Source organism: Saccopteryx bilineata, chromosome 4 (genome assembly GCF_036850765.1).
Source record: "Saccopteryx bilineata isolate mSacBil1 chromosome 4, mSacBil1_pri_phased_curated, whole genome shotgun sequence".
Taxonomy (NCBI): Eukaryota; Metazoa; Chordata; class Mammalia; order Chiroptera; family Emballonuridae; genus Saccopteryx; species Saccopteryx bilineata.
The window spans coordinates 159476241-159502230 of NC_089493.1; the positions used below are offsets into that span (position 1 = coordinate 159476241).

The 25990-nt window shown below is 53.7% G+C and overlaps 1 protein-coding gene across 5 annotated transcripts in view; it reads left to right on the top strand.

Moving 5' to 3' along the window:
• The first annotated feature begins 370 nt into the window (after positions 1-370).
• The window catches only part of JADE2 (jade family PHD finger 2), a 51639-nt gene continuing 26019 nt past the window's right edge, over positions 371-25990 (top strand). Inside the window, exons 1-6 of one of the 5 annotated variants that reach the window (XM_066272485.1) lie at positions 371-525; positions 1878-2107; positions 5895-6073; positions 10733-10790; positions 12738-12826; positions 22617-22774. In XM_066272485.1, the coding sequence (XP_066128582.1) occupies positions 10733-10790; positions 12738-12826; positions 22617-22774 (305 nt within the window). In that variant the 5' untranslated portion in view covers positions 371-525; positions 1878-2107; positions 5895-6073. Of the gene's footprint in view, positions 526-1877; positions 2108-2280; positions 2398-5894; positions 6074-10732; positions 10791-12737; positions 12827-22616; positions 22775-25990 lie in introns of those variants that run through there. The other 4 variants (XM_066272487.1, XM_066272486.1, XM_066272488.1 and 1 more) reach the window with 4 other exon arrangements.

Consider the following 25990-nt stretch of genomic DNA (forward strand, 5'->3'; position numbering starts at 1 on the left):
ATGTAAATTGAATATTTATCTTCCCATGGAAGGGGACGAGGGGAAAGAAAGAATAAACAACCTTCAGTTTTGGAGAGCGAAGGTAGTCCTGGCCCAATTTATAACTCACCCCTGAGCCTTCAAAGCTAAAGGTGAGCTGAAAAATTACTGGATCATCTTTGAGGGGCAGCCAAAAGGTTGAGGGGGGGAATGGCCATGATGCTTTGGGGATGTTGGGCCAGGCTCCCAGGTCTGCCCCCTAAACCTCTCCTGAGACCAGCCACCCCCTTCCCAGCTGGAAGCGTCCGGTGAAGGTTGTAGCTTGCCTCTCACTCTTCCCATCCAGGAGTCCAGCCCTGCTCCTTCCTCGAGAGAAGGTGAGCGCGGCGGGCACAACGGGTTGAGTGGGTGTGGCCCGCGGCTCCGGGAACCGACCCAAGGCCCCGCCACCGCTCGCGAGCCGCCCCAGAGTCCGCCTGCCAGGCGAGCGCAAGCTCTTCTTCCAGAAACTGCGAGGATCCGAGCGCACTGTTTGTGCACCACAAGGTCAAGTCGGGAAGTGGAGCCAGAGGAGGAGGGGCGAGGAGGCGAAGGGTGGGGAGAGGGGCTCCCCGCTTCCTCGCCAAGTGCCAGCCCTTGGAAGTTGCCCCTGGTTTTTAATCCTTTATGGGTAGTGGGAAGGACAAGCAAGGGGAAGGGGATACTCCGGGCCAAACTCCTCCGGGGCCATGACGTGCAGCCACTCACCCACCCATCACTGCGTTCCCCACCCCCCGGAAATGTGGTGCAAAGCTGGGTGCCTTGAGGCACCCTGGCGGGAGGAGGGTGCGTTGAACCTGAGAGGGACCCTCTCTATGGACCGCCCCTTCTTTCTTGAGGTCGCCCACAATTTCAAGTTTCCCCCGCCCGGGATGTTAGTTTTCATCTGCTGTGGGTGGGGGAGAAGGGCCGCGCCCCCTCCTCCAGACTCGCGCGCGCCCCTCCCCTCCGCTCTTGCCAGCACTTTCTGCTCACTTCTGGCGCTGTAAAACGCCACGCGATTTGATTCGCATTTTAAACTAGCGATTCAGGAGCAGGGCCTAGGGCGAGGGTCTTCCAGCGTTGGAGACCCGGGAGGTGGTGTGCTCAGTGCAAACCCCATTCCCTCCGCGAGTGTCGCCTTCAGGCTATTTGCAAAGAAACGTCTTTTTGACGCAGGGAGAAATGGCAAATTTTAAGTACGTCATTAATATGGCGCCAAAAGATTTTTTTAAGTATAGCTTGCTTTTTTTTTTTTTTTTTTTTTTTTTGTAAGGTTGCGGGGGGCACCGCCCGGGTCTGGGGCGAGAAGGGGGCGGGGTGTGAGCAGAAAGTGTGAGTGAGAGAGTGGAGGGGCGGGGTATGTATGTGAGTGTGTGAAGTGTGAGCAGACCTGATGGGACTTGCACGGGCGCAGCCGCCGCTCGGGCCTGGCCCTGGGGACAGGGCGGGCTGGGGGCGCCCCAGAGCCCGTGGGGAGTCCGGGCTCGAGGTGCAGGCAGGCGGGCGGCTCGGCAGAGTATCCTCCCTCCCGAGGCCTGCAACGCTACCTGGACCCGCTGCTGAAGCGAAACAACTGGGCTCCGGGAGGGGGGGGGCGGGCGACCGGGGGTGTCAGGAGTGGAGATCTGACTGAATAAGAAAAAAAGTGGCTACTCCCCCTCGCTCCTCCCGCCCGCCCCCACCCCACCCCCACCCCATTTTTTTTTTAAAAAGAGATCACAAGGAAGTCTTGGTTTAAAAAGAAACAGAAACATACACCGGGAGGGGGGGGGGTTGGTGAATGGTCCTGACCGCGGCCATCGCAGTTGGAGGCTATTTTGGGGGGGGGGGGACGGGAGTGAGTAGCGTCCATGGAGTTACTTTGCGCCCACTCCTAGGCGGCAAGGGCTTAGGTCCCGCGGGCTGGACTGTCCCCGGCAGGGGTGCGGGGCCGAGGACGCCGCGGGCCCCGCCGCCTCCCTCGCCGCGACCCCGGATGGATGCACGCCCCCCGCCCGCCTGCGCCGGCCCCAGGAGCTCCGGATTTCGGGAGCATCCTTCCCGCGCCGGCCCCCGCCGCTGCGCGTAGCCCAGGGCAGCGCCCCTCGGAAGGGCACCACGGAGCAAGGTAAGATTCAGCCCTCGGGGATGGGCCCTGCGCATCTCCACAGCGTTATTTTGTGTTTTTTTTTTTGCAACAGATCTGCCAGCGCTCCTCGTTCGCTCGCTCTCTCTCTCTAGCTCGCTCGCTCCCTCTCTCTCTCTCCTGCTGGCTGCCTGTTCTAGGAAGCCAGCGCGCGGGGGGAGGGGGGATGCACAGCACAGGGGAGAGAGATTGCGCATGTTGGTCAGTCGTGTTTTAAAGAGTACATTGCAGGGAGGCTGAGAGGGGCGCATGCAACAACAACTTTTGGAAGGGTGAGTTTGGCGACCTTCTTTATTAATGACTGCGGCAAAGAGCCCCCGGGCCGGCAAGGGGGCGCGGGCGGGCGGGGGCGCGCCAGGGCTGCAAGTTGCCTCGCAGCTCCAGCCGGGTAGAGGGGTTGCGGCGGGAGACCAGTGCCGAGGGGAGGTCGCACGGCCGGGGGCGAGGGTTCGGAGGACCCGGAGCTAACTGCCCTCCGGTCTCCCCGAGTTTCATTTTATTGATACGCAGCACGTTTGGGCGCTGAACCGGGCTAAGCCGGTGCACATGACCCCGCGCTGGGCTCACGTGCAGCCGGCCGGGTCCCAGACACCTTCCGGGGGCCACTGCCTCCGCCCTGTCGCCCCCTCTCCAGGCTGGGTGCACGCGGGCGCTGCACGCGGGGGCAGCATGTTCAGCTCCCGGGCGCCGAGCCTCTGCACAAATTAAACAGTTTTTTGGAGGGGTGGGGGATGCCCTTCCAGGTGAGTATGGAGGGTACACAGCCCCAGCGTGGGGGGTGCGGGCTGGGTCTGGGGCAGCTTCCCTCCTCCAGGGCTGCGCGGGAGTCCGGCGGGGGAGAAGCTCTGAGAGAGTGGAAATGTACCCGCGGCGGCTGAAGCGGCGGGTGCGCGCCCGCGGGGCGACGGCAGGGGGCGTGGCCCTTGTTTACCTTCTCCCAACTCAGCCGGTTCGCGTCCCGCTCCGGGGATGGTTCTGCAGTCCCCGGCCCTCCGCCTCCGCTCCTGCGCCCTGGGTGGTACCGGGAAGACGTAGGCAAGTGGCAGCCCCAGCACGGACTTACACACCCGACCCCCAAATGAGTGACACTGCATCCCCCGCCCCCACCAAACGCCGCTGCAGTCCCTCTCCCGGATCCCGGCCCGGCCCCGCCCCCGGCAGTGGCATCTTCCCGGCCTCACCTCCTTCTTCTCTTCCTCCCTCTCTCTCCCTCCCTCCTTCCCACCCACTCGCCTGCGCCTGCGGAGCGGCTCCCGCCCGCCTCCTCCCTGCCTGTGTGCAGACTTGTGGATCCCTCCGGTCCCTTCCCGCCTATCTCTGGGCCCTGAGACACCTTCTATTCCAGGGATGAGAGGGGGTCAGCTTGGCGATTGGGAGCTGTTAGGTCAGAAAATGAGGATGCTTGCAAGACAGGCAGGAAGGCTTCACTGTACCTTCCAGAGGCCCAGAACACCCCCCCTCCCGTTCACACACACACACACACTCTCTCTCTCTCTCTCTCTTTCTCTCTCTCTCTCTCTCTCTCTCACACACACACACACACACACACACACACACACACACACAGACAGTTCCCCACCATACACAGCTGCCCACCTCTAAGTGGCGCGGGGCTCTCACTCACATCACCCAACCCCCTCCCCCACACTGGGCATCTAGTCCACCTCCCGGCGCCGCCCCTGGCCAGAACCGCCTCTTGCCCTTCCTTCGCCTGGGCCGGAGCCCCCCGCAGCTACCTTCGGCTCCTCCTCCCGGCTCCCGCTGTCGGAATCACGCCGGCGCGCTTCCAGCCTGCGGTCCCGCGGACTGCCTCCGGGGGCAGGCTGGAGGCGCGTGCCAACCAACACCCCCCTCCGGTCTCTGCCACCCGCCGGGACACTTGACTTTTTTTTTTTTTTAATTATCGTCGCCGCAAGTCTTGAGCCCAGGGCTTTTGGGGGCAGGAAGAGCTATGTTTCCCTTTGCCCCGTGCCGAGGGCACGCTGCAGCCGGGAACTGTGGTCTCTGCAGATTTCCAAACCTTGCCCTAGCACTTAGCACACTCCCCAACCGCGCTCATCTGCAGGATTCTGAGAGGAAGTTTCACCCAGGGGCTGAGTTTGCAGGGGATCATCAGGAGACACCAGGCTTGTACTCAGCGTTGCCAGAGGGGATGGGGAGGGACTGAGTGGGCTTGCCTGACCTGCTGTCTTACCTTTGTTAGAAGGGGAGGAGCCCTGAGCTTTGAGCCCAGGCAAGCTGTCAGGAGACTCACTTAACCGTTCTGTTTGCAAACTGAGTTCTGGGCCCTGGTGTGGTAGGGCCACCTGGCCCCTCCTCCCAGGGTGGCATTAACTCTCTTCACTGGTAAAATTCCCAGTAGAACATTTGGCAAAAAGGCCGGCCAGGGAGCTGCCAACCAGGCCTGGCCCTGTTTCCTGGGTTCCGAGGGTTCTGGCTTCTCCCCTACCCTGACTTCCTCTCTCACCTTAGGACCGCAAGTAAAAGCACCATCCCTTCTGTCCCATCTTCCTGGGGCAGGTTGGGACTCGTAGGACCATCTAACAAGCAGAGGAGGAAAATAACAGAATAACTGTAAGGAGAGGGAATGAGTAATAAAGCCGACCCAGGCAGGGAGGAGGGCTTTCATGTTTAAGAGATGTTATTTGCTTTTTAGGTCACAGGCTGCAAAAACAGGCTTTGATCCGAAATGGGCGAATAATTTATTGAGAAAGTTTGCATGGTAGAAAAAAAAAGGGATGTTTGTTTGATCTGGAGCCCTCTCAGTTGTCCCAAGTGCTGTTGGCTGTTGTTTAGAGTGGGAAAGCATTTGGTTTCACAGCAAATGCCTCACAGAGGGAAGTCCTCACCCCAAACAGCCGGGCTAGCCGAGAATGTTGGATTTGAAACTGCTTGGCCAACGGTCTCCCCAGCACTTTTGGAGATGAAGTGTTTAAGGATAAAGTTGTTTGGGCTTGAGATGCAGCAAATGTTTCCAGAACATTTCCCATCCAACGTGCTTTTCCTTTCCCTAAATTGCCTGGCTAAACAGACAGTAATACTGATCCAAGAAGCTGTCAGATATGTCTGCTTAGCTTTCATTGACAGGTGAGGTGGGACTGCTGGTCCCCAGCCCCTAGGTGCACCTCAGAGTTGAGGTTAGGCCTTTGACACTGACTTCCATGTCTTTGAGTTTTGGGGCAGGGTGTTCTGGCTAACTGCTGGTCCAGTTAACAGGGAGGTAGTTGTCTTTTACCCAAGATCCCAGGTTAGAGGCTTCTGGTCCAAAATCTTCAAAGTTGATCCAGCAGGCTTTGTAAAGATGCCAGGTCAGAGTTGTGAGGAGGGAAGTATCCCTGGCTTTCCCTGTCCTCCACATAGAACCCTTACCATGTGGCTCAAAGCGTAGGCACCCAAGAAGTTTCTCAGGTAACCCACAGGAAACTGGAGTACCACAGCAACACTCAGGAGTTGTAGGCCTGTGTTCACTGTAGCCCAGTGGGGTGGGGTACACCATATGGAGTGAAACAGCTTAGGTTTGAATGCTGGCTATGCAGTCACCAGTTATGACAATTATTCTGTGCCTCAGTTTCTTCATCTATTGATAGGGTTAGTAACACTACCTACCTCACGGTGGGTGCACAGAGTAAGCGATATTGATTACATAAAGATTAAACTCAAAGGCAGGCGTGTGATGAGCACTTGATTAGTATTAGTCATTCTTGCTATTACTATTAATGACATGAAGAGGGTCCAAACACAGCTTTGACCTTTGATCTCTCCCCTTTAGGCTAGGCCGAAGAGCCTTCTTCTCTGAAGAAGGGATCAGAAGGACCCTGCAGTTGCCAATGGGCAGACATCTGTGGGAGCAAACGGCCTGAGTTTTGCCCTCTCTGAGGTGGAGAGTAGGGTGAGAGTGCTGAACGACAAAGTAGACAAAGCCCCTTTCATTCTCCCAGGATCCCCTTGGTACGTCCCCAGAACTGGGTCTGGAGGGTGGGTGTGGGCAGCATGTTCTAGGGGAGCTGGGTGCACTCTGGGACTCTTGGAATCGCAGGTAGGCAATGTTGGGAGTCGGAGGAGACTTCAGGCTTCTCTGTGCTTGGAGAAGCAAGTTTGAAGATCTGTGTGTACAAAATCATTTCTGTAACGGCAATTACTGTCCCTGAGAAGGCATTAAAGTTAATGAGAGATAGGAAGGAGTAGGGCTCTGACCCCCGTTTAAAGCCATTTAAGAGTATGCAGTTCTTGTTTTCTGAATGTCTGGCCTTCCCGACACAAGGAGGCTCTGAGGACAGGTTTTCCAGCCGAAATATCATTAAATTGTATTAGCATCTTATTACATACACGCCTTAGTGGTCTGCCTCAGACAGGGAGAGTTTTTGTTTCTCTTTGAAAGATTGTGTCTGGAATGGTAAATTGCCTGCTTGAAAGCCTCCCCCACTCCCCTTTTTTAAAGGAGGAAGACGAAATCCTGCTGTGTGTGGTGGCGGTCAGGGCAGGCCTGGTGGCCCCCAGAGAGGAGAGGCCGGAGGCCAGGTTGGGGTGTTTTAACTGCCCAGGGAGCGGCTGCAGTAGCTGGCCTGAAAGGCCCACTGTTCCCAGGGTCAGCTGGAAGGGCGTTAATGGAGGCCCAGGGTGTTTATTTGAGTTTATTTGCAGAGAGGTCTTTAAAGGGGGCTGGCAGTGGGCATTGGTGTTTCAAGTCCAGACCTGAGGCCCCCACTAAGACCAGTGACTAGGGCTGCCAAGAAAACATCTGCCACCAAATTGCTGCCCTATTACTGAGTTGACATTGATCATTAGCCAGGAGCCCAACCAAATAAAGAGTTCTGGAAAATGTGTGAGGTTAAGACGGAGAAGAGGGCTGTGAAAACAGGACGAAATCTCAGGCTGGGGTGTTGTTTCTGCAAGCTACAGGCAGGCCAGCTGGGCTGTGTGGTCCCCAAATAGAGGGAGGGGACAAGAATCCACTCAAGCACACTGCATGTATCGAGCCCGGTAACATGCTTGGTGCACCGCACGGAAGGCATGGAGGCTCCCACAGGGATCCAGGCAGGCTTACTCTCATGGAATGTATGTTCCGGGGAGAGATGTTCAACAAGTTACAGGTTATGATGGATCCCCCGAAGACACTGAATAACAGGTGAGCTTTCTTTAGATAAGGCACTCTGCATAGACCTCTGTGGCATTTAAGCTGAAAGCTGAAAAATGAAAGTTAGACATGCATAGACCATTAAAGGCAGAGGGTAGAGGCTGTGTACAGGTCTCAAAGCATGGCCTGTTTGACTTGTTCCAGGAACTGACAGGAGGCAGTAGAGGCTGGAAAGTGGTAGGGAAGGGCCAGTGGTAGACATGAACTTGCTGAGGTAGGTAGGGGCCAGATCCTGCAGGGTCTTGTGGTCAGGAGCTTGAGTTTTATCCTTTGGTCAGTGGGGGAAGCCTTTGGGAGATTTTAAATAGAGGCATGGCATTATCTGATTTATACTCTTTGAAGATCATTCTGGCTGCTGTATGGATCCGGGATTATGGGGGAGCGATAGTAGAAGCTGAGAGATAAATGAGGAGTCCAGGCAAGAGATGAATGAGCTGGCTGAGACCCTTTGGGTAGCAATAGAACTGGGGAAAAGGTGGGTGGATTCATGGTACGTTCTGGAGGGGAGAGCCCACTGGTCATGCCAAGGGTTGGCTGTGGGGTGGAGGACACACAGATATGTGGGCTGTTGCTCCACTAAGGTGACCCTCTGACACCCCATTCCCAAAAGAGAGCTTCCTCTCTGTGTCTCCATGCTGGGGATGGTGTGGGAGGTACAAACGGAAGGAAATAGTACCCTTTCATTCCTTTGTACATAGGGTTTCAGGAGCCCTTTCTGTCCCCAAAAGCAGGTACCCTGTGACACTGAGGCCTTGCTTGGGGAGAGAGTGGAGGGGCCAGTGGAGAGGGAACAGCCAGAGGCCAAGCTCAGTTTTCAGTACCTTCCACCCCCACCTGTACTTGCAGGCTCAATTTGGCTTTGGTGAAGGAGTCCTCCCTGTCCTCCTGGGGGGTGAGGGGGGTTCACGGGGCCTGGGGCCATCCCACAGGGCAGCCCAGGCTTTGTTGGGGGCTTCGTTAGCCACCGGCTATAGAGGCTCATCCGAGGCAGGGAGACCTTTAGAACAGACTTGGTTCAAAGGAAAGAAGCTTCACTCACAAAAGAGTGAATTTCCTCTGAAGCCTGGTTATTATTTCAATTACGCCACCACAAAATCTCCCTAATAACACCCTGCTCAGGAGGACTCCGGGGTGTTTCATAGAGGGCAGGTTGGAGACGGAGCTGGCTGGGGGTGGGCCTGCCAGTGTGCAGGGCAGCAGGAAACAGCATTATGAGAAGGTGCTGGCAGCCAGGGGGCCTGTTACTGGGGCCTTCCTTACTGCACAGGGTCACTGCTCCTCTGAGGAGCCCCGCAGGTGGGCACTGGCAGGAGGCCCCCCTACCTGGCCCCCACTGCCTTGGTTTAATAACTGGCACCTATATGGAGAGCCCACCGCTGTGCAGAGGGCTGTACGCAGCTCCCATTTATTCTCACCAGCTGATTCTGGCCCACAGATGTGTTTGGTTTGGCCCTCTCAAAGTGTTTTTAAAATTCTGAATCAGTTGCCAACATTTTAAGTTTAGGAGATTTATGTAAAAATCCAGCTCCAGTTTGTGTCCTCAGGGAGGTGTGTCTTTCCCATGGTCCCTAGTCTCTTGAGGGGTGTGGCTTTTATGCTGTGGGGGAGCCTGGCTCAGAAGTGCCCTCTTTGCTAGAAATTAAGAGAAAGGCAGTTCCTGGACAGCCCGTTGCAGGGGAAAACAGGTGGGTGCGTTCACAGCACCTCTCCCTGACTCCTGTCCAACCTCGACAGGGCTGGGTTGGCAAGATGTAGGAGGGTAGAGTCAGGGCTTTCTCTGAAGTCACCCTCAGACCCCAGAGAACAGCGAGGACAGGCGGCTGTGGGTGGTAGGGCGTATTGCCTGCTTGCGCTCTGCTGCACAGGCGGGAGGTCTAAAGGTCAAGAGCGTGGTCTTTGAATCAGATAGACTTCTTAAAGGCACTGCAGTCTTGGGCAGCCACTTAGCCTCTCTGCTTTGTTTTCCTCATTTGGAAAAGGGAAGCACTCGTTAGGACTACCAGTACCAAAGTTCTGTTCTCAGGACTTAGTAAGGTCCCCATGTACCATGGTGTCCCCTCCCTCTGCCATCCATGCAGCTCAGACCACCAGGCATCGCTCCGTACTGCCACACCCTCTTGTCCATGCCATCAGAGCTGGGCAACAAGCAGCCCCAGTGAACCTTCCTGTTGTCCTGGCCTTGCTGTTGGGGGACACTGGGGGAGAGAAAAGCTCCTGGCTCAGGTCAAATCTCCTGGGGGAAGGTCCTCCTGGTCACTCAGGTCCGGGTAGTCACACCCTGCCTAATGCTTCTGGGTATCTGCACGGCCGCAGCAGGAGAAGGGGAACCCCAGGCCTGGCTTAGGCAGACTTGGGGTGTTGGAGCCTGGTTGGACTGCAGCGGGGTTGGGCAGCGGGACTTTTCCCTGCTGACATTGGCTCCTTGTTTGCTGTGGGCAGTGAGGCAGCCCAAGTTCCAGACTAACAGGAACATGGTGGAAAGTGCTCTGGGCCCCGAGCCCCAGATCTGCTCTCACATTAGGACGCAGCCATTGACCAGCTGTGAGACCCAGAGTAGGTTAACTGGCCATTCTGTGTACTCTTCTCCAAAAGGGGACAGGAGCAGGCTCTGCCACCCTGCACTCTGCAGGATTAAAGGAAGTAGCTGGTGGGAAAGCATTTCCAACAGGTTGGAGCTGACAGGACACAAAGGCAGCTCAGTGTGGGCTCAGGGGTCAGGCCTCATGGACTCAAATCCCAGTTCAGCCAGTTACTAGCAGGACAAGGCACTGAGCCCCCCAATACAGGAAGCTAAAAGCTCACAACTTACCAGGTTGTTGGGAGCAGGAGATAGCTGGGATGGTGTGGGTAGAGGAATGAGAGATGGAAGAGCTGCCCTTCTTACCCTGAAGTTCAATACTGTAGTCAGGACAGAGTTGGTTTGTACTTTTATCTGGAGAAGGACATGGCAGGGGTGGGGGCAGCCCAGGACCAGTCACCCTGGGCCTACATCTCAGAGCCCCAGGTTGGAGCCTCCCTATCCCTACCCCCATTTCCACACTCCTGGCCACCTCCTGGGGATGTGTCCTCAGTGCTGTCTGGGCTGACTTGACATTAAACTCAGATTGGCTGGTCCTACTGGGAGAATCAGTATTGTTTCCTCTGCCTTCCCCTCCTCAGCACCCAGGAGGCACCAGTTGCAACTCTTGGGTAGGAGTGGACTCTGGTGGGCTTGAGTTTACTTGAGTGGGAGCTGGGGCTGGGCAGTCCTGTCATCTCAGACCGCTTCTCTTCTGAGACTCTGAGCTCAGGAGGTAGGAGATGCAACCTCCTTCCCGCCCCTACCTCACCCAGGGTTGGCAGGGACTGGGCCTTGTTCTCACTCTTCTGCAACAGCAGGTGAGTGTGAGGAGGCAGGTTCCTGGAGATTTTCTAAGGGATTGAGGATTTCCCAAGCTGCCTTTGCATATAATGGGGCCTGCCTTTTGTTGCAGATGGAAGAGAAGAGGCGGAAATACTCCTTCAGCAGCGACAACTCTGACACCACTGACAGTAAGGCCTTCCATTTGGGGTTCTTCCGGGGAAAGCATGGGAATAATTACCAGGCCCACAGGCCCAGTGGGGAGAGGCTGCCTGAGTCTCAGTGTAGATGAAAATCAGGCCCCTCTACTCCTGAGAAAGTCCCCACACCACTCTGGCCCCTAGGCCCTTGCTGTCTTCTTCACTCTACCCCCCTCCCCATTACCCTGTAGGTCTCAGCCCCACATGTTTTGCTCTGCTTGGAACAAATCTGCTCCCCTCTGGGCCTTTGCATATGGAACTCCAGGCTACTAGGAGCACATCCCTCTCTCTGGGGCACCCTCCCATTGAGTCAGGCCCCAGGCTCTTAGAGGTCTCTACACAATCCATAGAAAACTTGTCACTATCATAATTACCTGATGAATATTATTACCTAACAACTGGTAAGCTCTGTGATAAGAGAGGTCACATCTGGCTTGCTGCCTTATCCCCGGCTAGGTCAGTGGGTGTTCAGTAAATGTTTGCTGAAGAAATTAATGAAGGAGTCTGACCTTTGTGGGATCTCAGTAATAGAGTCTTAGAAGTCCACTAGTGTATGGGTTGGGGGTGTCATTTGGAAATCTGGGATGTGGGGACACATTGTCAGGGAGCAAATAGGGGCTAGGGAGCCTCTTCTGGAATTTGGGGGAGGTTTGTGTAAGATGAGAGCTTTTCTGTACTAGTGGAGGGTGGCTCTTCTCAGCCGCCTGGGAGCCCGGGCCTGCATGGGCGGGTTGGAGTAAGGAGTTCAATTCTGCCCTGTGTAAGGAAGACACTGGCAAGAGGATCCCACCTAGTGGTGTAGACTGGTGAAATTCAGGCTGAGGAAGAGGCTGCATTGCCAGGGAGGCTGGGCCTGTAACCCTGCAACTCTGGACCTCAGTTGTTCACATGTGTGGTGAGCTCCTGGGGTGAAGGAAATGTCTGAGGTCCCTTAGAGCTCCCATAGTTCCACACCTTCCCCCCAAGAGCCTGAGGCAGATGCACTCGGTGGATGGGTCTGGTCCCAGTCTCTTTCCCCTCTCCCCCCAGGTCTCATTCACTGTCCTTTGGGGTCTGTTGGTTCAGCTTGGCTCTGGTGCCTTACCTGGTCAGCCCTTCCTCCCTGTGGCAGGAGATTACAGCGTCTGGCCCTCTGTGGCTACAACCACTCTGCCTGTGGCCTGGCTCAGTAGAGCCAAGTAGAACCGCATCCTTTAATAACTTTATTGCATGCAAAGGAACCTTAGATGGCAGAGTACATGCAAGGGATGGTCCTCTGGGCAGCTGAGCCCTGTAGCTGCATCAGAGTTGGGCCAGGCTGATGCATTCCTTCCCCAGCAGTCCCCACCACTGTGCCTACCCATGGCTGCTGCTCCTTTGACCCATAGGGCTGGAGGCCACAGCCCTGTAGTTCATCAAGGGCCTTAAATTAGACCCTCATAATAATGTTTGAGAAGATTACAGGCAAGATATCATCTAATCCTCACAACAACCCTCTGAAGACAGTCTCTTGCCCTCATTTTACAGAAGAGCAAACTGAGGCACAGAGAAATTAAGTTATTTGCCCAGGGTGACAAGCCTGGTCTATGGGTCTACTTTTAGAGCAACACTCTTCCCACTGCTATGCCTTTCCTCTGTCTTATCCACTGGGCATCACACCAAGGAGGAAGCAAAGGACCAGAGAGGACAAGGAACTTAGCATAGGTCACACAGTAAACTGATACTGAGTCCCGGTCACTGCCTCTTCTTTCCCAACCCCTTCTGGTTAGTGAGTGGAAGGGTTGTCACATCCTCACTCATTGTAGAGTCCCAGAGCGGAGACAGTCTACCAGGTACTCAAAGAGGTGTCCGCTTTCTGAACATTCAAGCCAGAGCTTTTCTTACAGGCTTCACTATCCTTGGGCATGGTGGGTGGTCCTGGCCCTGCAGGGGTTACTAATAGCTGTGTTCTCTCTGCAGGTCACACTACATCTGCCTCAAGATGCTCCAAACTGCCCAGCAGCACCAAGTCGGGCTGGTCCCGGCAGAACGAAAAGAAGCCCTCAGAGGTGGGTAGTGACTGGTGTCCTAGAGAAAGGTGAAGCAGAGATGGGGAGGATGCAGAAGCAGCGACTGGAGAGGGTAACCTGCTGACCTGTGTGGGAAGAGCACTCCTGGCAGTGGGCGCAGTCATTGCCAAACTGGGGCCAGTATGGCTGATGGAGTGGATGCAGGGAGGGGATGCCAGTTCTCTTAGCCTTGCAGGTTGTTGTAAAAATGTTTCTGTTGGTCTGAGTGAAAGAAGCCTTTCCAGATCATAAGCAGGGTAATGCCATTCTCTGATGTTTCATTGAAAGGCCCCACTGTAAGGAGAAGGGAAAGCCAGGGACACAGGTGGAAGCAGGAAGGATTCTTTTGCTGTTGACCAGGAGATGAACGAAGGTGGCAGGGGAGTAAAAAGCAGTAGGATTCGGGGCACTTAGGAGGCCGAGCAAGGGTGACAGGATTGCTGATGTAGGGGTGAAGGATGGATCCTGAGTCATCCAGTTAGGTCGTCTGGTTCTCATCATGCCCTGTTCCTGTGCATCTGCATGGTATGCCTTCCTCACTTTGACCTGGGCTGTGGCCTGTAGCAGGTAGCAGTATTTGGCTCCTGGAGCTATGGAGAAGTGGCCTGGAAGTGGAGGGGTGAACTGCCTCCCAAGGCCTACTTGCTCCCTGCTGGGTCCTCAGTGCCCTTTGCTGGGCACAGATGAAACTGCTAGAGCAACATGTCTTTGAGAAGGGGTGGGGTTTGAATCTGGCCCTTAAAAGAGATACTGCTCTGCAGTCTATGTAGTAGCTGGGCACTGGACTGGACACTGTTTTTTTAATCCTTCAATGTAGCTGAGAGTTTTCAGTCCCGTTATAATAAGGGAACTGAGGATCCCAAACTTATATAGCCAAGACGTAAAGTTTTGGGGACTAACAGTGCCCAGAATAGGGAGAACCAGAGTTCTGGACTGAGTCCTTGGCTTGGGGTGGGAGGAGTTATCTGTGTTCTGAGCGCCCCCCTCATCCCACCCTCACCATGGGAGCAATCTTGGCACAGCTGTCTTGAGCCATCCCCTACTTCCACAAGATCTTGCATTTGAAAAAGGACTTCCCGCCTCCTCAGGGAGCTGGCTGACCCTAAGAGCCTCCCTTTGTGGGGAGTAGGGAGCCTTTGAGACCTGATGCCTCCCACCTCCACCTCCCCAATCTATTGTCCTCCCTTGGCCCCATGGAGGAGGGATGAGGATGGAAAGAGAGAGCTTCAGGAATGCAGTTGGAACTGGCACGGAAGCCACTCTTAGTGCCTTCCTGGACTAGGCCTGCTGGTGGGTGGATGGGATGTGTCTAGGTGCACTGGGAAGTATGTGGCAGAGTGCTGGGGCCCCTAGGTCCATTCCTCTACTCCTCTTATCCCTCCCCTTCTGCCCACCCCTCATCTTAAGGCCTGCAGCTGCTCCTCAGTTGTTATGGTTGAATTAGTAAAACAGTGGCCACCTTTATGTACTTTCCTGGTCTTCTGAGGCAGCAATTGTTATGTTTTGGAGAAGAGGAAACCCACCCACACCCACCCCCCTTTCTTGGGTATTCAGATTGGTGAAAGCTGGAGAAGGTCCCCTGCCGAGATCCCCAGGGCTGGGCTGCCATTGGCACCCTGGATAGGCTGGCTGAGGGGAGGAAACAGGTGTCAGTGAAGGCGAAGGAGAAAGAATGATTTGCATGGGGCTGAAAATTCCCCTGCCTCTTGGGCTTTCCAGCTCTGAGCCTTTGAACCTTTCCCCACCTAAAAATAGAGTCAAGCCATTGTAAGAGTATTGGTGCCGGGTCCTGCTAGGGACTGGCTACAGGTGGTCCTGGGTTCAAGCACAGGAGCCTCCCAGAGGGCTGTGCTGTCTGACTGGAGATACCCGCCCTCAAGTCCTGGGCTCCAGGAGGGCTGAGGAAGTCTTCCTCACCTTGAACTTTGGCCAAGGACAAGCTTTCCCTCTCACAGCAGCTGGAGGCCAGCCTGCAAGGTTTCCCTCGTCCCCTAAGTTAGGAGGCCAAGCCATAGCCACCATAAATTCCAAGCTATATTGTGGCATAGAGGAAACCATCAGTGAAAGCTTTCAAATTATTTGGCTCCTGAGAAGGCCAAGAGGAAAGCAAGGATTTGGTGGCAGAGAACGTTTGCCCTGGCCTAAACCTCTCTGGGCTGTTCCCTCTCTCTGTGAGTGGTGTGGAGAGGAGGGCCTTTTTAGCCTGCTGAGCATGGGGCCCTGGACTTTGGACCCCTGATGAGAGGGGGCCTGGGGCCCCATCTGCCCTGTCTCCCAGAGTAAGAAACCTGTGGGATGGATGTCTGCTCCCCGTCTGGCCCAAGTGCCCAGCCCGAATGTTTGCAAAATGATGTGTGTGGTGCAGGAGCCTCCTTCCTGGTGGCTGCACAGTTCACTTCCCCTCTTTGTCTCGGGATGTGGACTCCTCATATCTGAGTGTGGACGTGACGGGGCGGGCTGTTTGAAAACCAGGAGTACTTAGCGTAGCAGCACTACTAACCTGCAATGAAGCCAGCGCTGTGGAAAGGGCTAGGGTTGGGTTTCGGGGAGACCGGAGGGGCTGCCCCTGTGATGACCAGTCGAGGCCACCCTTCCTAGTGCACCCTAAGGGTGCAAATCGAGGGATGGCCTCTATACCAGTGGGAGGTGCCATAGGGCAGGAGAAAGAGCTCAAACCAGGAGTCAGGACCCTGGACAGGGCTGAGGCCTTGAGACCCACATTCTCATCCACCCTTTAAGGAGTGGGTGGCCAAGTGCAGGATTTAGTCCTGGGGACTGAAGGGAAAGGGCCTGGGGGGCCTGGGAAGCTGGATTAGGATTTTGATGGAAGTCCACCAAGTCTGAGGTTGGCCCCAGGCTCCCCTTTGGAAGTGGAGGGAAGAGGTGGGGCTGATGCCGAGGACACAGGTTGCTGCCTTCCTCTGTTCTGCATGTCTTCAGCATCCCAGCAAAGGTGAGATCTATCAAAGGTGGCCGGGTCTGTCCCGAAGGGGGAGAAGGGATTAGCCTGGCCTACGGAGGTGATGTTAGCCTATAAATCATGGTGAAGCCATACGCTTCTGTCTTGACCCGTCTCACCAGATGGCACCGCCATTATTGGTGCTTAGCACTTTGTGGCTCATATCTCTATGAATCTGATAGAGATCACAGACTCCCCATCCTATCATACCCGCAGGAATTCTGACCTAAATGGTTTGGAGGGGGGCCCCAGCTACCGGTGCTTTGTAAAAGTGTTCCCGCTGGAAACCAGGGTTAGAAACTACTACCATAGAACTTTCTCCTTAATTTGCTGGAAGATCCTGAGGTTGCAGGAGGGAGGAGAGGCTTTCCAGCCTGATTCAGTGACCTAAGCAAAGGCAGAGAGTGGGAGGGGGCAGTCACCTAGCTCACCCCCCTCCCAACAGTGGCTTGGAAACTGATAGGTTTCTGCTAAGCCCTCGCCTGGCAGGGCAGTTTAAGAGACCTGAGGGCTGCTGTTTGAGGCTGTGTCTTCCTCAGACTGGGCAGAGAGGCAGATGAGAGGGTAGGCCATTTGGGGGTGCTCCCCCTAGGCATGCTGTATTGAAGTAGAAAGCCGTGGTTTTAGAAAGCGAGAGTCCCTGGAACTCAGCCAGTGGGCAGGGGTGTGGATCTTTAGGACCCAAGAGCTACTGAAACCGATAAAACTCAGCTAGCACTCAAGAGCACTAATAGACCCCCTCTGGTGCTGGGGGACAGAAAATACAAGGCCTGTCCCCAGGGAACTTGTCCTGGGCCATCAGCAGGATGCAGGTGCTGCACAGGAAAGTGTCCGTTATGAGAGGTGCAGCCAGCTTTGCCACTGAGGAACTCTGATCTTGGGGAAGTAGCTGTTTCTCTCTGAGCCTCGGAATTGTCATCAGTAGAACCATAACCTGCGCCGTGATGTGGAGTTCTGTTTGGTAGATGTGACTATTCTTTCTTGAGGCCTGTGGAGCCTGGGGGTAAGGATGATCCCAGAGAGTGGAGGTGATGCTGGCCTCCCTGGGACAAAAGCCTGGGTGATCACAGAATGGAGGGGCGTGTTGAGATCCACCCATCAGCTCTTTTGTAGGCTCTGGTGACAAACTAGTATATCTGTAAATGAGGGCATGAGATCCTTCACCAATGCTCAGCCTCTTGCCCCTGGGGACAGGACCTAGGAAAAAGCTGGTCCTCATGGAGAGCATCTGCCCCCATTGGGGTATCCCCAAGACCCAGTGTTGGTGTACGTTTAGTGTGAGGATGCAGCTCATTGGCTTGACCCATTGCTTTTAAAAATGACACCCTTCTACCTTGGGTGGAGACAGAAGTAGCCACATTGTGTTGGGGTGCAAAACCACAGAATCAATGAGATGCCTTCCCGGAAGAGCAAAGGCAGTACCCAGATGTTTGACATAACTGATTTTGCACTAAAACAATGATGGCATGTATTGTAGTAACATGCAAAATGTTACCTCACACTTGAAGAGATAAAACAGGAGAATTCCCAAAAGGTTTTGTGCCTGCCCCTGTGGTTTCGAGCCCTGTTTCCAGCCAGCAGCTCCTCCGCTGTCCTGGAGCAGGCGGTGAGTGAGCGGAGAGCCCTTCCACTGGGCTCTGCGCCTGCCTGCTGAGCCTCCCGCCACCTTCCTCTGGGTCTCGTATAGTCGGAAACCATGCTCCTTCCGCCAGCTGGAAAGGCCTCCTGGCCTCTGGGACTTGTCTTGCAAAAGAAATGCCTGTAATAAATTCTCTTTAAGAGCAGGAAGTGCTGTTATCCTTGTGGAAGAGAAAGAGATGTTGAGAGAGAGAGAGAGTGTGTGTCTGTGTCTATGTGTTTTAAGTGTGTGACCAAATGTGCAAGCTTGAATGGGTCTGGGCAGAAGGTGGCTTTTCGCAGAGCCTTTCTCTCGTGTGTTATGCTTAATTTTAAGTATGTAATGTTGCTCTTGTCTGGCATACTGTTTATTCAGGTTGCAGCCCAGGAAAGATTTTTTTTTCAAAAGAAATATCTGACTGGTTTGCAGGTAGTAACTGCAGTGATTAAAGGACAGTGCAGACCTCAGACAAGTGGTTTAACCTCTGAGTCTTAGTCCGCACATCTGTGGGACGGGGTGATATGAATTAGGTGAAATTAAATATGCAAGGCATTGAACATAGCACCGGCCGTGTCACAACAAGGCAATTGCCTTTCACTACTAGCTATTGGTTTTTAGATGAAGTGCTCAGAAGAAATTAAAGGAGAAACTTCACTGGCTCTTTCAGGACAGACCCTCACACATCCTTAGGGGAGGGTTAAGGGGAGGGGGCCACTCCCAGCTTGCAGTGGGACTCCTCATATGGACGGAGGGCAAGTAGAGGCAGTTTTGACCAGAGAGAGCCATTTTCACTGGCTTGGGGACAGTGACCAAGACCAGTTGCTGAAGTCCACTGAAGAATCTTTTGGACCAGCCCTTTGCTAGGCAGAACAGGAAGTTTCAGGGTTTAGTCATACTTCAGACAAACTCTGAGGTTCATTCATTCATTTACTCACTTGTTCCACAAGCATTTCTTGAACACCTGCTGTGTGCCAGGCACTGTGCACAAATAGGCTGAATGATAAACAGGATACACATGTCATCACTGCCTCTCTCAGCTTGATTATTAGATGGACGTTAAACAAACCATTACGCAAATAATCATATTTTGTAATTGTGATAAATGCTGGGGCCTTTCCTTAAGTAACTAAACTTCCTCTTGGTGCCTCTTGGTCTGAAATATACCATGATAAAATAATTCACCCTTACCTGACTGGTGGTGGCACAGTAGATAGAGCATTGACCTGGGACAATGAGGTCCCAGGTTCAAAACCCCAAGGTCACTGGCTTGAGCGCAAGCTCACCAGCTTGAGCATGGGATCATCAACATGATCCATGGTTGCTGGCTTGAGCAAGGGGCCACTGGCTGGGCTGGTGCACCCCTACCCCCGTCAAGGCACATATGAGAAGCAATCAATGAACAACTAAAGTGCTGTGATTATGAGTTGATGCTTCTCTCTCCTTCCTGTCTGTCTCCTTTCTCTCTCTCTCTCTCTTGCTAAAAATATATATATATAATTCACCCTTGAGAAAAGGAAGCAGAGTCCAAGGTCCCAGGATCAAATATTCAAATTACACCCACAAGTCCTATGGTCATATGTGAGAACGCATTGAATGGGATGGTGGAAGTTGCCCGTTGTCATTGTCTTGATTTGCTTTTGGAGATCACGTCAGAATCCCGATATTTTGTGGCAGAGCCTGCTTTTGGTTCTTGCTGGAGAAATGGGTTCCGAAAGCTAGATTGACTTTGATGGTTGTGAAGATCAAAGCCATGAACTGTGTTCCTACTTATAGGCAGGGCAGGGTCTTCAGCTCCCTCCAGAGTTGCACTGGCACCTCTAGCACTCAGATTGGTTATTACATTCCAGTTTTAGACCTTTAAACTTTCTTCCTACTGTTTGAAGAGGCTGCAATGAACATCTCCTAAGCAGTTCAGCAGAACTTGGTTGCCAGGCAGCAGACCTCTAAGAACAATTTGTCAATTTCTCTCAAAAGAGAGGAAAATAGTAAACATTCACATTCTTATACAATTGCTTGTTTTCTAGCTTCTAACTTTCTTGCCACAGCAAGGCCTCCAGTCCATCAGTGTCTGTTTTATCCTTTTTTTTTAAGTGAGAAGTGGGGAGGCAGAGACAGACTCCCGCATGTGCCCACACTGGTATCTACTCAGCAAGCCCCCTACCAGATGATGCTCTGCCCATCTGGGGCCACTGCTCCATTGCAACTGAGCTATTTTAGCTCCTGAGGTGAGGCCATAGAGCCATCCTCAGCGCCTGGGGTCAACTTTGTTCTAACCATTCGAGCCATGGCTGCGGGAGGGGAAGAGAGAGAGAGATGGAGGGGAGAAGCAGATGGTCATTTCTCCTGTGTGCCCTTACCAAGAATTGAACCAGGACTTCCACACACTGTGCAGACACTCAACCACTGAACCAGCTGGCCAGGGCCATTTTATTCTTTATTTAGTTTTCATAAAGGTGGTTTAGGAGAATAATTGTGACCTTTTTCAAGCCTAACCTCTGGCAACTCAAAACAAAAAGATATTTGGGTTGCACTAGGTTGCCGTGTTTGTGGACAGGTTTTATGTGAAGGTACAGAGGCTCCTCTTTAGGGTAGAGTGCCTAGCCATAGCCTTGGGCAGAAACCCAGCAAGGTGGGGGCAGACCCATGGAAGGCTCTTGAGTCCTTCAGCCTTTGTGAGCACCTTGTATGTGCCAGGCCCTATGTGCACTGCTAGGCTCCAACCTGCTGGCCTGCCTGACCTCACTGAGATCACCTCATGGGGAGATGTGGCAAGAAACCAGGAGATACCCATAGCGGGGTTGTGGGAGTTCAGAAGAAGCCCAGAACCCAGCCTGAGATTGGGGGAGAGTTCCCATAGCAGATGTGAGCTGGACTAAGACCTTAAAAAAGAAGCAGGCCAACTCCACACTGGCAAGGGAAAAGAATCCCAGCAGAGTCCTCTCATGCACCAAAGGAGTAAAGTGTTCTGGATACTCATCCATGTGGGCACAAGGCCTGGTACACCATGCAGCTCAGCTTGTGGGCAGTTGCACCTTGCAAAAGCTTCCATCTGATTTGCATATTCCAGCCCTTACAGAAGCCACCTGATTTGAATTTTGGGTGCCTCTTTAGAGGGGTACACAGTGACACTGGGCTCTTGAAAAGTTGATTTCTGGGTGGGAGGTATACTGTCCAGGTGGGCAACACCCCTTGGCATCAGAGCAGTGGGCTTTGATGTCATACCCTATGGCTTTCCTGGGTTAGGAGAACTTTGAGGCAGTGATGAGTCCACTGTGGGTTCAGTTCACCCTCCAGGTCTTGTACTGGGGCCCAGAGGGAAGTAACCCAGCCACACTCCTGCTTGGCTTGGCTGAGGCCACAGCTAGGAAAGGCCCCATAAAAGCGATGGGTGCCTGAGTTTGTGTTTTTGTAGCAGTGGGCTTACTGCTTGCTAATAAGATACGCAAATTATCAGGGCTATAAAATCTTCACCACATTCCATCTTCTGTTTAATTAGCATTTAATTGTAATCTCGTTTTAATTTTTTCACACTAGCACCCTAATTAAATGTTAGGGTATTCGTCTTAATTAAATTATATTGGCAAATAGAGCCTTCAAGAAACTTGACCTTTGCCTGACCAGGCAGTGGCACAGTGGATAGAGCATCGGACTGGGATGCCGAGGACCCAGGTTCGAGACCCTGAGGTCGCCAGCTTGACCACGGGCTCATCTGGTTTGAGCAAAAGCTCACCAGCTTGGACCCAAGGTCGCTGGCTCGAGCAAGGGGTTACTTGGTCTGCTGAAGGCCCGCGGTCAAGGCACATATGAGAAAGCAATCAATGAACAACTAAGGTGTCACAATGCGCAACGAAAAACTAATGATTGATGCTTCTCATCTCTCCATTCCCGTCTGTCTGTCCTTCTCTCTGACTCTCTCTCTATCTCTGTAAAAAAAAAAAAGAAAAAAAGAAACTTGACCTTTTTCAATCCAGGACCCTCTCTAGCTAGATGCAGATGTTAATTAGATTTCTGCAAGATGCTGCCTCGAACCTCCCTGGTGCACCCATTTCAGTTTTCTTGCTGTTCTGGCCCTAAATTCAAATGACACAACCAGAGAATTGGGCCCCCATCAGGCAGAGGTTATCGTGAATGAGCCTGTCATGAGCCTCTGGAAGGCCAGCAGATGCTGACCTCTCCAGGGAGGGTGGTTTTGGAGATTGCTCTGAGGCCTAGAGCACTCCTTGAAGTGGTTTCTCTTGTCTCAGCGATGCAATTTCTTTAACTTGTGATTCTCATGTGATTATCACTCGGAGGGTTGCTACCTAAGCAAGTCAACCACCAAGTCCCACAGCAGCCTCTCCTGGGAGGCCACAGTGGATCAGGCAACCAGGGCACAGGAATCCCTGCTGGTGCTGCGGGAGCTGGGCTTGGAGATTGTTCTGGGGCAGTGAGAGGGCAACAGATCAAACGCTGGGAAGAACAGTTTCCTGAGTGACCAGAAGAAAACCAAAATGAGGGTGCACTCACTCACTCCGTGGTCTGGCTCTGAAGGAACTTGGGTAGGCTTGATTGAGAAGGAGTACTTGCCCATTCTTCTCCTACCCCATTACACACGAAGGGTGGAACTGTAGAGCCTTGTCGAGCAGGGGACCTGGTGTCCTTGCTCTTGAGAGACCTTGGAGACCCTGACCCATGGGAAGCCTATTTCTAGGCTTCGCATGCCCAGCCGCCCCTTGGCTGTTTGCATAGGTCCTGGCGTTCCGATTGCCTAGGCTGGCGCCCTATATGCACTGCCTCTCCACTGTGCCTGCAGCGCTATGTTTACAACTACAAACATAATTTTAAGCCTTCCACAGAAATTCCCCGAACAGTCACTTAATGACGATATTGTATTCACAGAGGCTTTTCTGCCATCTGACTTTCCCTTTTTACTTTTTGCCTTTCCAGTCTTTCTTCTTCCCTCTGAGGTCCACTCCTATTCATCACTCTGACCTTTAACAGGTCAGAACACATGTGAATTCAGTTCAGTACATTTACTGAGTATCTGCTGTGTGCAAAGAACTGTGCTGGGTTTAGAGAAGATACATTATTGTGCTTAGTGCACTTGTTTTGGTTCCTGACTTTGAGTGGACAGAAAGCCCTGTTGAATTGCATTTGTCTTTTCCACCCCTGGCCTGTGGAGCAGACTACCACAGGCAGTCTGAAGCTACTCTTTCCTTTCTTGCTCCCAACAGGTCTTCCGGACAGATTTGATCACAGCCATGAAGATCCCAGACTCATACCAGCTCAGCCCGGATGACTACTACATCCTGGCAGACCCATGGCGACAGGAGTGGGAAAAAGGTGTGCAGGTGCCCGCCGGGGCGGAGGCCATTCCAGAGCCCGTGGTGAGGTGAGCCAGGAAGCCCAGGCAGGGGAGGAAGGGGAGGCGAGGACCCGCATGGGACCTACCCATCCTGGGATTCCTCTCTAGCCTGACTTTATTTTGTCTTAGATTTTTTTGGGGCCCATAAACCATTGAAGTGTCCCAGAAATACTGGCAGTTTACCTTTTAGGCTAGGCTCTTGGGCTTGGGCTCAGCTATGGAGATAGACAGCCTTAGCCTTGGTTCAAATGGCCATTCACATTTAGTGTGACCTTGGGCCAAAAAGGTAATCTCCTTGGGTCTCAGTTTCCTTGTCTGTGTAATGCAAATGATGACAATAACACCTACTTCCTATGGTGGTCAAGATGATACAGGGAAATGATGTGTGAAAGGCACTTGGCACAGGGTCTGGCACATGCGTATTCACTGGTAACTGGCCTTGGATTAGCTTGATGTCCATTCAAACTGGGTCTCACAAGCACATGTTAGGGAAGTCTTCAGACTTTTGATGAGTCCTTAAAACAGGGATAAGCCAATCTCTCGACTTCTTAAACCTTTTTAAGGAGTTCTTAGCGGGAGAGGGTTGTATGCACACAGCAGAAGCTCAGGAAGCAGCTGCTGTGACCAGCCTCCTGGGAGGCCCCTGCCGGGGCTGAGCCAGGGCCGAGTCCTGTCTGGGCTTTGGAGCCTTCTGAGCTTGTGGGTCAGATACCCCTGGTGCTCTTTTCAGGAGGCGACCTCATGGCCGGTACCTTGCCTCCAGCAACAGAGTTCAGCCTCTTTCTACACCCTGGGAACCCCCCCCCCCCCAACTCCTATCTTGGTGCAGAGGAGCCTGCTGTCCTGGCCTCTCCTGCCCACCAGCCCGCCAACACTGGGCAGCTTGTATCATTTGCAGCCCACTGCTGGTGTTGGCAGCCCCGTGGCTTTTGCTTAGGCCTATCTGACCAGGCCTGGGGCAAAGATTGCAGCCGTCACCTTCCATGACATTGGCACTGTTGCTTCCTGGCAGTCATGCCCATCACTGGCTCACAGACACCCAGTGCCCTCTTGGTGCCAGGTCTGTGCTGGGCGTGAGACTACAGAGGGAAGGCAGGCTAATCCCTGCGTGGGAGCTCACCAGGCTTGGCTGCTAGGCAGGCTTCCTCCTCCTGTGGCTCCTGAGGGCTGAGTAGCTACCAGCACTTCTGAAAGTCAGGGAGCTCCAGATTCCCTGGAAGGGGGAGTACATGTGAGATTTGGGGCAGAATTTATTCTCCACATCCCCTATCCAGGGCCAAAAATGTAGGTCAAGTGCCTGCAGACGAAAGAACTGTTACTGCTTGTTTTCTCTCCTGTCAAATGGAGCTAAAACAGTACCTGGCTGATGGTGTGGTGGTGCGGACTGTGTGACAAAGTAGGGGCCAAGGGCCCAGGATAGTGAGGGGGAGGGGTGGGCCACCAGCTGGGCATGGAGGGGTGTATCCTGATTAGGCTTGGCCCAGCAGTCTGTCCCCTCTCCTTGATGTCAATGTCAGGAGGTTCCGGAAACATCCGCTGCCCTGGGTAATTAATTGCAGATGCTTCCACACCAGTAGCTTGGCTTCAGTCTGCTTTATCTGTTGACATCAAGAGGAGAGCACGTGTTCAGATGGCTCTGGCACTACTTGGTGCATTCCCACTTACACACGCTGCTGTAAGCTGACAAGAGCCAGGCAGCCTGTCCTGTCCGTGCTCTTTGCAGAGGCTAGACTGCAGGCGAGGGGTGGGGTGCTCTCTTGGAGAGATCCCCATGCCCCTTCTTCCCCTGTCTCACTCCCACCCAGTCCTTCCATCTCCCTCAGTGCCGCTACCGCGTGACCGTGACCGTTGTTGGGAGCCGCAGGCAGCCACTATCGTCAGAATTATTGTTAACAGGAACTCTTCCTGAGAACTTGTGCTGAGCCTGTTATGTTCATCTTCACATTTAATTATCGTATTAGTCCTATAAAGTACATACTCCTGTCTCCATTTTGTAGATGAGGAAGTTGGAAAATTCTGGGGATTTCCCTGCATGACTGTCAGGGCCTAGTGGGCTAGGTCAGGAAGTCACAAGGCCTGGGAACAAGCCCTGGGTGACCCCTGTGAGGCCCAGAGAGAACCTTGTGCCTGATCACCCTGCATGTTGGCTCTGACTGCCCTCGCCAGCTGCTGCCCTAGCCCCCTCTGCCTCTCCCTCCTTGCCCATTCTCCCTGGCCCTTGGGCAGGTCTGTCCCCGCATGGCCTGAAGTTTATCTGAGTAATGAGAATCTGTCTTGCCCCCAGATCATGAATGGAGTGAGGGCCTACACTGCTCCCTCAGTGTGGCCAAAAGACTCAGTCTAAGGCTAAACCAACCTCTGCCTCTGGTGTCTTTCTGGTCTTTTGGTGTAGAGACTCCTCCCCTCTCCCCATCCCAGCTCAGCCACCACCTCCTCCCAGCCGACCTCAGTAGCTGGCTGCAGCGGACAGAGGCCTTGGCCTGGGGTCAGCTTGGTCCACGCCTGGTGCAAGAGCCTCCTCCATAGCCAGCCAGCAGAGGCCAAATGGAGGAAGGTGAGAAGCCCAGGGAGCACAGGAAATGCTTTTTTTGGTGTAAGCTCCTGAACTCCACTCCCCAGAGAAAGGAATGTGATATTGGCCCTAAGAACCCCGCCAGGTAGCCCCGCCAGGTAGCCCCGCCTGAGCACAGGGGTGTGGGCAGTCCTGCCAGCAGGTAGTGGGCATTGGGACAGGTGATCCAAAACCCCACTTAAGCAATGCTGCGGGCACAAACAAAGCAGAGCATGACAGCATCAGTCAGTGTTTTTAAAGAATGTATTAATTCAAATAAGAGCCTCATGAGAAAAGGCAGAACTATTTGTCTTGCTTCTATTTGAAACGACCTTTCATGGGAGTGGGGGGGAATCGTGCCTAAGGCCTTCCTTAATCTGGGCCCCTGTGTGGGGAGAGGGAGCCCTGAGCCCCCTCAGCTGCCTCTGGGCCTCCCATCTCCTTCATCCTTCCTGCCTTTCCTGCTGACACTCTGGGCAATTCCTGGAGCACAGGGCCCTGCCCTCCTCTCCTCACTCTGCGCTGAGTCACAGCCCCTGGCAGCCCTGCCTCCGACCCCAGGAGGCCTCTTGGCCCAGGGAGGGCTGGCCAGATGCAGGCCAGGCTCTGCAGCAATAACCATGGCAACTGGTGGGGGGTGGGACAAGCTGGCATTTTGAACTGGTATCAGGAACTGGGGGCAGCATACTGCT